This window comes from Ammospiza caudacuta, chromosome 5, assembly GCF_027887145.1.
Source record: "Ammospiza caudacuta isolate bAmmCau1 chromosome 5, bAmmCau1.pri, whole genome shotgun sequence".
Lineage (NCBI taxonomy): Eukaryota > Metazoa > Chordata > Aves > Passeriformes > Passerellidae > Ammospiza > Ammospiza caudacuta.
In genome coordinates, this window is record NC_080597.1 from 44,313,986 (window position 1) to 44,326,311 (window position 12,326).

The following is a 12,326-nucleotide window of genomic DNA, read 5'->3' on the forward strand; positions in this document are numbered from 1 at the left end:
GATTTGAAATGAATATTGTCACAGTGTGCTTGTGATGTCGCTTCCTTTGTTTGCCTATTGCCATATACCCTGGCCAGCTCTGTAGGAGACCTGTCTGGAGTGCCTTTTAATGTTTAGATCTAGCAGTGATTAGAATACACTAATGCCCAGTGGGTATATGTGTCATTTTTTAACAGCTGCCGAGCTTTCTCCCTGCTGCTCCAATTAACGCATTCGGCGCACACTTGCCAGTGAGTGGGCTGTGTGTATGGATTAAACCACTTTGCTCTTTATTCATCCAGTGTATGAGATGCCAGAAATGGATTGGCGTGTTTCCTATTCTTACAGCAAATGAAATCAAACGTGCTCCTGAGCCTTTGCCCGGGTAGATTGAAGGGCAGCATTTAACTGGCAAATGGAAACCTGTTTTGCTGTGAGATATGGTTCAGTCCATTGACTAACATCTATCCCCGCCTCCCAGCCCCTCTTCAAATGATGGAGACACAGGATAGGGAGCTCTCAGTGCTGGGCTTCCCCTTGCTGACAAGCAGGTCTCTTCAACTTTGCCCTCTGCTGCTTAATAATAGCTTGAGATCCTGAAATTCTCCTTTTGCTTCAATGCTTTCCTCCTTTATTTATTTTCAGGTTGAAATATTCCAGTCAGTAGATTTGATAAAGTGTGTCTGTGTGTGTCCCTTTTTTTTAAAAAAAAGGGAAAACAATATGCTTCCTAGTCAGAGCTGAGATAAGGGAGGGGTTGTTTAATGGTAGCGGAGCGGCTGGTGGGAGCCGCGGCTCTGCTCCGGTGCCTGCGGTTGATTCATGCTGGGACAGCTCTTTGTGAAGCAGAGGGCGAAGGGGGCTGCCGGCTGGGGCCGTGAGTGAGGAGGAGATGGAACGCTTCTTGGGCTTTGTCAAGCAGATACGAAGATCGAGAAGAAGAAAAGGCAAAAAGTACCGGCCAGAGGAGGATTACCACGAGGGCTATGAGGATGTTTACTATTATGCCTCAGAACATTTTCGAAGTAAGTATTTTGCATAACCTCATTTTCCTTTGGCTGTGATAAATGTTGTGTTCTTAAGATGTTTAAACTCCAGAAATGCAAGCAATATTCCTCCCTTGCTAGAACCTGAGCCTCGTGTATGTATTAAAGTCAGTTCCTGTGAGAGCTCTTGCTGGCTCTGCTGCCGATGAACAATACAAAGCATCTGAAGTGGCACAGAAGCTCTCAAAGTAAAGAGGGTCTGTCTGCAGACTCTGGTGAGATTTCAGATGCAGTTAATCCAGTCTGACTGCTGGAAACCTTTTGTTAAAACACTGTTGAGGAGCGAATAGGGTGGCAATAGCCCTTGTAGAATGTCTTTAGAAGGCTGTGTGGATATTTTTAAAGCACTACAGAGGCAGCGAGCACTCATTTGTAAGCTGAAGTTGATGAATAATGTTTGCTATTGAGGCAGAGTCAGTTTACTAAGCCTCTGCTGTGACCTGGTCTTTTCAGTAGTGAGTAAATTGAGTGGGCTGGTTCCTCGCTGCAGGTCCAGGACCACTGCTGGAGAATTAAGTGGGGATTTTTTCTGCTGGCACTCACGTGGTGGCACTCAGCAGCTCTGCCAAAACCAAAATAAACCACCTGCTTAGAAATCCCTGTGCAAAGTGTATGCTGGACCCTGCAGCTTCTTAAAGTTTGTCTGCTGTGCCTGTCAGGTATCAGAGCTGCCAGTCTGCCGTGGTCTTCTGGAGAAGAGGATGTGCCCAGAGGTGCCCACAGGGAGGATGGGAAGGAGGGAACCACACACAGCCTCTGCCTGGCGTCTTGTGTGGCACTGTCAGGGCAATGTGGTGGCAGTATGAGCATAATTCAGCCATGAGCAGAAATTGCCTTTTTCTGCTGTTTTGGCCCCTGGTTTGGGACCTTTGCAGTGAAACTGTGTCTTGTTGGGCTGCTGAAGTTAGATGCACTTTTTTGTTGTTCTGTACCATGTGAGTGACTGTCAGCATCTTTTTTCCTTTGTTTCCACATTGCTGAAATAAATCATAAGAACCGTACATTTGTTTTAAGATAGAATGATAAATGTGATTGTGCCTTACAGCACCAGAGAACTGCTATCTTGTGGAAAACTAGGAAACAAGAGTTGTTCTTATTGGCTTTCTCCCGGTGCACCATGCTTGCCTATCTCCTAAAGACAATCAGTGTAGGGTGCTTGATTGTTTACTGGGCTTCTACTTGATACAAATTTGTTTGCTTTCAATTTTTAAGAAAACTCATCGTGCTGATAATTTTAAACAGTACAACCTACCTGTGTTGTTAAGAGGGAGTTCTTGCAAGGAGAAGACCTGTTTGGGAGGCAATGCAGTAATAATGGGTAACGTTGTGGCATGAAGTCTGCTACACAAAATCTACTACACAAGAACTAAAAATTTTAAATCTGTTTAGCATTGAGAATTTTGAAGGTGATATATGTTAGGGAAAGTACATCACTTCTCCTTGCTTTAATATGTAAATCAAAAGAACGTGTCAAAGCCGTATGTCAAAATATTTCCCTAGCTGATTGTTGTTGAAGGTCCTTTAAAGAGGAAAGCAAAGCCCCTCCAAAAACTGTCAAATGTAATAAGGGTTTCTTGACTGATGATTAATGAATTATTAACTCTTAACTTAATGTATGCACTAAGATTGAGCCAAATATCTAATAGGTTTTTCCTTTTACTCTACTTAGATAACAGAAGAATAGTGCATCAGTTTGTGGAGGTCATAAGTATTTCAGACTGGATGAAATGTGTGTCACATTTTGAAGTGATGTTTTCAGCAGTGTTCAAGTACTCAGATTGAATTGAGCTCAAAATAGCACAGAGCCCTATGGAGCTGGATGCACAAGGAGTTGGCTACTTCTCACAATTACTTAAACCAAGCAGTCACAGGAGATTTGAGCCATGCAGTCTTTATAGAGATACCATCTCAAGCACAATTCCTCAAGTGCTTTTGTCTGGTCTTTCCATGTGCTTTGTGTGTCAGTGTTTTGGTTGGATAGGTGTGGTAGTTACTTTAATGTGCAAAATCTGAAAAGAGGCTGCTGGTGCTACTACAAATGCACTTGTCCAATTAAATTTCATGTGTTTGGGACAATGAAATGTTTCATATTTAATTTAATTATGGTGTGGTGTTACACTGTTTACAGTACAAATTTAGAGTAATTGCAGAGCTTTTAATAGCCGTTCCTTCTGCAGTCATTTGCTTAAAAGAAATGTGTGCTTGCTGGAAAGATTGCATTTATTGTTACAATTTTTAGAATATCAGAGCTAATCAACTCAAATGCCTATTGTTCATTCAACTGAGATGAAGCTTTTTTAGATTTACTTTCTCTATGTTGTTAGGCATCCCTTCTCTATTATAATTTATGAGTTATATATCCAATTAGCCAGTACATTTGAAGATTGTCTGAGACAATCACTTTATGAGCTTGTTACTCTCTCTCTGCTTCCCCCATTTGTAATATGGCTTAGAGTGTTGCACAGGGAGGCAGAATTAATGGAAAAATGCAGAAACTGCATTATAATAACCGCAGGATCAAACAAAGACAACAAAGTTAAAAACAGAATAGGCCTCTGGGAATCACAGGAAAAAGGTGACTTTAGTTTGTCCTCAGCCCAGCTGTGCCCAGATGCTGGGATATTGTTGCTCCCACTGTTTGGTATACCATCTTTACTCCTCCAAAGCTTTGCCATGGAAGACCATATTAACTGTGATACTGGGACACAGCAGGATGAAGAGAATGTGCAATGCTGCCTAAAGTTCCTCGAGTAAAAAAAAGACACCCCAGCTCCTGAGGCAGATGTGTTTTTTCTTGAACTTTTCATCCACTTGTTTTCAAGTGGAATCATGGATAACCTTATTTGACATGCAGCACCAGCTCTCCTATCTTTCTGAAGTGTCTGTGCTATGTAATGCTAGAAAAATCAAAGTAACAATTTTGGTACGCAAGCACATATTGACATTAGTAGTGCAAGCATCATACTCATTTCATTGAGGCTTTGCAGTGTGAACATAATGGGTGATGAAATTGCTACCCAACCTACTCAGACAAGTTGGTGCTTATTTTATAAAACACTTTAAAAAGCATCATACTTATCTTGAGCAGCATTATACCACTGCCATTCAACATGTTCCTTATAACATGGCTTTGTGTGGAAAAAGGCCCTTTTTATATTATTGCAGAGACTGTTTGCAAACCATCAGGAATGCTGCTTAGCAGAACTTGCTGGAATGCTCCCAGAAATTACGTAAATCCAATTGCTGAAATCAGATAGTTGTGCCAAGACCTTTGAGTTTCAGCCTAGTCTTGAGTGGGAGTGTGGTTTTGGGACCCAGCTCAACTTGGTCACCTCTGACCAAAATAAACACTTCTTCCCACACCCTAAAATAATTTCAGCACTAAGTCTATTTTTCAAAATACTTGGAAGGATTTGGGTTTCTTTCAACTCATTTTGGAACTTCACAGGTTTTATGAAACATGCAGGTATAGAGGGTAAATGCATCTTGTTAAATTTTGCCTTATTTATGGTACTTCTGGTGTCTGTCATCCATCTCCTGAAAGATCTTTTTTTTCTCTTTAGTGGTCTTTCTTCTGATGATTATGTTCTTCTCAATGTGGTTCACGGCATAGTCTGTTGGCATAAAGATTTTACTTTCTGTGTAGCTACAATGACAATATTAAGTAATGATCACAAAAAGCAATGTTCTGAAGAATTCTGCTAGTAAGTACCCACTAACCTGAAAGGTCCTATGATTTTAGCCTTGACCTTAAAATGTTCCATTTAGTCACCAGGGTCCAAGGAATAACTTTGTTCTATCCTTTGTCAAGGCCTAGTATATATTGTGTAGCAAGAGTGTTGATATGTTAGAGAAAGTAATCTGTCATAGTCTATGTCTGCCGTGAAGTCATATATCATTTCCCTCTCTGATGCCATCTATTAATTATTTCCGAATCATCTGGTTCCTCAGTTTAGGACCATCAACCTCTTCAAATTCATTCTCTAAATACATGTGGTGGTCTTTCCACTGATTTGCCCTTCTCCCTCCCTTTATCATCACTGGAAAGTGAAGGGAAGGTATTTGACTCCTAGCCTAGCAAATAACGTAAAAAAGGAATAACTGAAGGTTTTGTATGACTCAGAATTGAAAATGTCCTCTTTGTTGACTGAAATCTGGAAATTATTAAAATTGTATATATGATATGCTTTTTGGGATGGTGTCGGCAGAAAAACTCCACTTGGGCGTTATTCTCCAACACAGCTCAATGTTATGGTGCAGAAACTCCCACACCATAGCTGCCAAAATGTTAGGAATAAATGTCTTTGCATTTCATACTGCAGGTGGTTTTTAAGCTGTATTAAATACGTTAAGACAAAACACCAAGGGATGTGAGTGACATGCCAATGATTTCTTAATGATGTGGTCAGTAGCAACATCATTCTTGTCAAGGTTTTCTCCATTTTGTAAATTGGTAAAAATAGTTCTTGTTTGCAGCAATCTCACAGATTTGATTGGGGTTGCAGAAGAGTTAATGATTTTATGAGTCACGTGGTGACAAGGTAATTGAGTATCTCTTGCTCAAGCTGTAGAGATGCTAATTGATCCTGAGGATGAGGAATGCAGGACAACTGTTTTTTATTTTACAATGATTGTATGTTGCTAGTTTGCTGTTAACTGGATGTGCATGTGTGGGGGGATTCTTCACCTACCACAGATCTTGTCATGTCAGTACAGTAAAATCTCAGCTTTCATAGAAACTAAAGTATTGGTTGAAGCCTACAAGAAAAAAAGGCTTGGTAACCCAAGTAGAGGATATTGCAGGCTTTGAAAACACAATAAAAATAATATTTAAAAGAAATAACTAAATTTTATTTAAACTTCTATTTCCTTCATCTTAATAACTGTTATATGGTTGTTGGAATCTGTAGATTTTCATTAATCGACTTCAGGTCTTGAGTATTTCTGTTTTACAGAAGTATTTCTGTTTTCCACTCTTTTCCTGAGATCTGGATAGCCCCAGTGCCTTGGGTTCATCATGGGTGTGATGCCCATGTCCAGACAGACCCTGTCATCACAGGGCTACCACCCTGTGTCAGTTTGCAAGCCAGCCTCGGTGATAAAGGAAGCTGCTGTGTTTGAGCTTTATTGCTGGGGCAGGCGGTGTCAACTTCCCCATTCAGGGTTTTCTGAATGAAACAAAAGTGGTAGCAAGTGATGTTGTCTCTGCTTCCACTGCTAAGACTTCCCATGTGACAACAGCAATATTTTCCATTTTGGATAAAATTCACAGCGTCATTAGATAAGGGTCTACCCACATGCTGCTTCTCTTGCTTTTTCATCTTCTTTAACACACATAGGTGTTAAAATTGCTGAAAAATTGTTGGGTTTTTTTAAAGCAATTGGTCATTGCATCTAGTGCAGTTTTATATTTCATGACATCCATCCTCTTGCAGAGAATTGCTTGATTTTTGATGAGGTATGTGTGTGTTTTGGAGATGATCCCATTTATCTACCATCTTGTACATTGTGGTTGCTGGTAAAAGTGTTCTTTCTGGTGGAGGCCAAGTGGAGGAGAAGAATTACATACTATGCTCATTTTATAGACAAGCAAACGAGTAGGAGTAGGTTAAAAAAGAAGACTGTTAGCAGCTCTTCAGCCTCCCATGAAGTTATTTATGTTTTCTAAGCCCAGAAGAGATATGCATATATTAAAATCTTATTTTACCCCTTTTGTGGTTTATATTAGTTAAAACGTGTAAGTCTGGGGATGAGACTTGTGTTTGTAGGTGTTTAGTCTGTTTGAATAGTAGCTTTAGCTGCATTCTGTTGTTTATATAATTAAGATATAATAAATGGGTGTTGTTCCTTATGCTGCAGTAGTGTGATACCCAGCTTCACAGTCTGTTAGTGTGGCACCTAGACCTGAGGCTGTGGGGTTCCCTGCAGGACTGGAGCGATGTATCTCTTCTTGCCAGGCAGGTGTGTGCTGGTTTTGGTGAAACATTTTCATTTTCAACAGACCACAAAATCCTAATTTTGTTTTTTGCTTAAAACTGTCATGCAACAGCCAGTTTTAAGTTTGTTAGTAATAGGATTGCTTTTTTAAATGACCCTTTGTGCCTCTTCTACAAGTGGGGCAGCACAGAGCATGGACAGTAAAACATTGCCTTGGAGTTACTTGAGGGAAAATAGCTTATTTATTTGAAGGCACCGAAATAATGAGACCTGAGTTATATAATTCTTTGCATGAAGTGGAAACACTTCTCCCTGCGAGCAATGATGAGTGTACAATTTCTTTCGTTTTATCTGTGCTACTTTTCTTTCATTTACTTTCCAGTCCTATTCTTTACTGAATTGCTAAAGATCCTGATTGTCCCTGCTCAAGAAATTTACGCATTCTAACGCTTCCTCTTCTTAGAGTGGCTACTGTTATAAGGCTGTACCTTAGTGTTTTAGAGAATTTGATACCCTTTATATTTTAGTGTGTCTAGAATATATGATGTTCACATTCAGACAAAGAAATTCAGAGATCTGGGCTTCCTACTTCCTGAAATGATGTGTAAGTCCTTGATTTTAATCATGGCTTTGTCAGTTTACATCATGAACATGGAGTGATGCGATTGTTTTTTCCCTGTGGATATTGTGAAGTGAATGAAATACCAGGTTTTATGAACTAAAAGAGATAGAAGCAACTACTGAGGTGTCAGTTTTAATATCGGCCTTCAGTTCCAGTAGAAGACTTGAAACAATTAGTAGAACGCAGAAAGAAACAATATAAGTCCTCTGCTAATGAGATTATAAACATTTATTGAATGATTGCTGTGTTTTGTTAGCAGGGCGTGACAGGAGCTGTCATTAATCATCATCATGAATATAAACACACCTGTTTACCATAGTTATTATTTCTGTAAGACAAATGTGTGGTACTCATCATATGTACAGAAATTATTGGGAATTTTGTGTAGTGTTTTTCAGCAGAAAAGCACAGGGGTTGTGCTGTACTGGGGCTGACGATGACTGCACGGCTGGTGACCCAGGCCCCTTAATGCTACTGATTTTGTTCAGAGGGTTTTCTAGTTACCCTCTGAAACCCAGGAATGATACACAAATCAGCCTTCTGAGGACTCATAGTCCAGATTGAAAAAGCAGCAGAACTAAGGGTGCTTCTAGGAACTTTATTTGGCCCCTCATTAAAGAGTCCTTAATGAAGGACCTGCTCAGTTTTGCTGTAGTGCTGGTGTGGCAGAGGCTGCACCAAATCCCATCAGGGCTCACCTCCTGTTTTCCTCACTTGAGTGCATGAACTTGCAGATGTCTGCCACCAGTTGCTGTAGCCAAGGGAGGTTTGGTTTGTATATACAGAAATTACATAAGCCTCAGTAGTCTGAAAATCCAGCTATAAAGCATCTCAGACTTCAGCCTTTCCATTCTTGCATACCTTTGATGATAATCTCCCTGTACTTTGGTTCTCTGCCTATGAGATGGGGTTAATCATTCCTCTCCTTCACAGATATGCTGTGGAAATAAATTAGTGTTTGCTAAGCTAGCAAATGTTACAGTGATGAGCACCACAAAAGAACTTGGGGAGAAATGAATGTCTGTCCAGAGAGAAGGGCTTGAATAGTGGGTGGGAATTAAGGTATGGAATTACACTTTGAGCAATGAGGGGAAAACAAGGTCTGAAACAATTCATCAGGTAGTTAATATAATTTCTTTTGAGCATTAAATGAAATGAGGTCTCATGCAAGAAGTAGATCAGGTAATTAAAGATTGTGTTGTAATGCATATGCAAAAGCAGGCCAAGTTTAGAAATTCTTAAATCTGGATCTTGCAGTTTGCTTTTTTTAATGGTTTGTCTATGTGTGCACATGCCTGTTGTAGAGAACATGGAGCCAACAGTTCTGGGGTTTAGCATGCCATGGACATTTCATAACAGCGTGTTATGGATATAATATTTGCTATAAATGAACCAAAATATCCTTGAAGTTAAGAAGCAGAAGTTAATTCTGATGAGTGACCTTAGGATCTGATCACGTGTGTATCACTTCAGTGCATTCTGTAGTAACAGTCCTTGTGCTGACACTGTGAGGGAACACTGTGGGCAGCTATGGGACAAAGGAGGGAGGAAGCAGACTGATTTTTTGGCTGTCTCTGGGCACTTTGAACAGATGATAAGACACACTTGAGGTGACCTATCTTTGCAAAGATTACCATGGGAAGAGCCAAACTTTGGAAAGCAAAAAGGAGAAAAGTGACTTAAGACAGCTCTAGGGGAAATACTGTTTGAATGAAACTGAAAAAGAAAGTGAAATCAAGAGTACGCAGTAACGATGTGAAGTATTAACTCAGTAAATTGTTTTCAAGTCTGTTTGCAAATGCTTCCTTTGGGTGTGTTTAACAAGCTCTGTGGCTGCTCAGGTCTATTATGTTTTGATAACATTGTCCCTCTCCCAGAAGGGTAAAACTCTTCACTTAACAATGCACTCTGTCACTATTCTGTCAGCTGGTAGCATCTCTATTAAAAAAGAGAAAGTATTCACAATGTATTACAAGTGAATGCAGTAAAAAATGAGTGCTATGCCGACATATATTAAATACAGAGACATACACACATTTTGCCCTTACTTTCTGTAGGTTGTAGTAGGAAATACTTTAAAGCCCTTATGACCCACTACCTGCACCCCATTTTCAGGAGCCCAGTTAAGTTGTGTGGTCATCAGGGATGAGTCACAGCAGTAGCTGCAGGCTGCAGTGCCAGCTGTATTAGCACCGAATGCTGGGAAATCAAAAGGGATGTTTGCCACACTGTCTGATAGGGACATTGCATCTGACAGCCCAGTTTAGGGAAAATGAGAAAATGCTTCTGAAGGAAAGTTGGGAGAGAGCCTGGATCTATGGCAGAGCACTGCCAGCAGCAGCAGCAGTGCTCAGGTCAGTTGTCAGTAAATCTAAATACGTCTGGTGGCATTTACAGTTTGGAAGGCAGGAATGCGGATTTTCCATTGTGTGGTGGTAGAATGTCACGTGGCTTGTCATGAAAATGCTATGCTCCCTTTCATTGCTAAAAGGAGACCACAATGAAATCTGAAGTGAAGAAACCAAAGCTGTTCAGGCTGGTGGTTATAGCTGCCCATAGTAATTAAATAGAGTGCAGCGTGGTGGTGGAACTCTGAAATCCCCATGAATTTAATGCCATTTTGGTTGTCTCTGGAATGCTCCCTCTGTAGCTTGACCCATATTTCTCCTAGGCTTCACAGATTTGCAGAGGAGTTACACAGGCATCCCCAGCACTTCTAAATCTGTTGGCATTCACTTCTGCCATACCCTGGCAGGAAAAAAGAGAGAAGTTTTCTGAAGCTTAGCTTAATTATGATTTACCCATGCTTTTTTGGTTTACGCTAAGCATCTCACAAAAATAGAAGTGTATTTATGAGTGTGATAGGTTTTGAAAACAATCAGCTGCTCTCCCAGTTGTTATGTGTCTTAGCTGGCTTCTGCAGGCAGGGAATACCAAGCCCAGTGCTACAGGAGAACAGAGAGGACGAGGTTTGTCTGCTGGAAGAGCACAACCTTCCCTTTAAAATGCTGCCACTCCCAAACATATCACAAGGGATGGAGAATGCACTGAACAGTTTTATTTTGTAACTGGTACTTGATTTATGTGTTGCAATTCAGTGTTCATGTTTTGTTCTTGGATGGGTAGAAAATAGTGCTCCTTTCTAGTTTATTTTGGGTTTTTTGGTATCTTTTTTTTCTTCACTACTCCTTTGAGCTCAAGCTCTTATAAGAATATGAAAGGCTGTGGATTTTATAGGGCAGATTGTGTCATGCAAATTGTTTCCACAGACTGAGCAAAACTGTTGAAGGCTGTTCTAGTTACAGCCTGGAGTTTGTGGCCCTTTGTTTTGTGCAGATAATTGAGCTTTTTACAGCATCATGTCCATTCACAATAGGTTGTTTTCTTCCTTTTAGATAGTGAAAGAAGTTTATGAGCTGTTGGTTTAAGTCCCTGACAAAAATGTTGCTCATGGCATAATTATTAAGGAGGTTACATCAGTGTGAGTAGAGGAGCAGGCCAAGGTAACATACTGCTCTATGGATGAAAATAGGTTTAATATATGGAAAATGCTCAAATCTTCTTTCTCATAAAATTGCAATTAAGACAATTTTAAAAAAATCTGGGAAAGCAATTTTTTGGAATTAATTCTTACACAAGAATCTTCTTTAATATGTTGGCATTCTATGCACTAGTAACATGTTGGTGGATTTTCAGGTAAGGAAAATGTAGTTCTGGTGACGGAGCTCTTATTTTGTGATAAAATGCCTTTTAAGTCTTGATGACTTGGTAACTATGTCTTATATGATTAATTAATGGATGGTTAATAGCAACAGCTTTATGCCTTAGTTTTATGTAAACTACAACCAGCTGATAGGGACATGTTCAAATAAGGAGAAAAATGAAAGTTGATTTTGAGTAACATACAGAAGGTGATTACTAACCACTTAGGATCACTTATGCTAATTTTAACTAGTCTGTAAATACTTAAAATGAATAGTTTAAATTGTTTTTGAAATTACTGGTAATATTTTTTTGGTCACAAGTTATTTTTTAAATTCACTGCAAAATTAAGCTGGAAAAAGACTCTTAGAAACAAGCGATATTTAAAAATCTGTAATAGTTCAAGAGGTGAATTTTCCTGAGTTTTTCACTTGATTATTGTACTGTTAGAAAATGATCACTGCTTCCCAGAAGATCACTGAATGGTTTATCTGTCTATAGGCCTCTAAATTCGGCTTGTGGAATCTGGAAAATTTGTCCAGTTTTGAAGTGCAGTCTAATGTAGTAACAAGGACCATGGTATGGAGAGAAGGGTTAGGTGATAATCTCCAAATAGGAGGACACACTGGCATTAACTACAGCCACTGTGTGCAGCTGTGGAAGATTTTCTTCTTTTTTTTTTTTTAATCCTCCCCCAACCCCCCTTTCTCTCTGCTGATGCATATAGTTCTTTAATTCTTCAGCTGGGCCCTGGGCAGTTGAGTGACCCTGTTTACCTGATTGTTTTTTTTTTCCCCAAAGTGGAAATTTTATGTATTTTCTGAATTTCACACATAGAACCCCTTTCTCCTTGTGTATCCTGAAGTCCTTTTAAGTACTTGAAAAATAAAGTTAATGGCACACAGTACCTCCTGAATTTGCATTCTAAGAAAGATTTTTCTTGCAGTTTTGTCATAAAAATCAAACCATTGTTGCAAAGGAGAGAAAGTCAACTTGTGCCATCTGCAGTAATTTAAACCCTCAGGCAAGGAAGGCTTTCT

At 39.7% G+C, this 12,326-nt stretch overlaps 1 protein-coding gene across 5 annotated transcripts in view; it reads left to right on the forward strand.

Annotated features, from left to right (window-relative positions):
- The first annotated feature begins 871 nt into the window (after positions 1-871).
- GRIP1 (glutamate receptor interacting protein 1) overlaps positions 872-12,326 on the forward strand; it is a 211,918-nt gene continuing 200,463 nt past the window's right edge. For all 5 annotated transcript variants that reach the window (XM_058804736.1, XM_058804740.1, XM_058804741.1 and 2 more), the window contains exon 1: positions 872-1,004. In XM_058804736.1, the coding sequence (XP_058660719.1) occupies positions 872-1,004 (133 nt within the window). The remainder of the gene's footprint in view (positions 1,005-12,326) is intronic.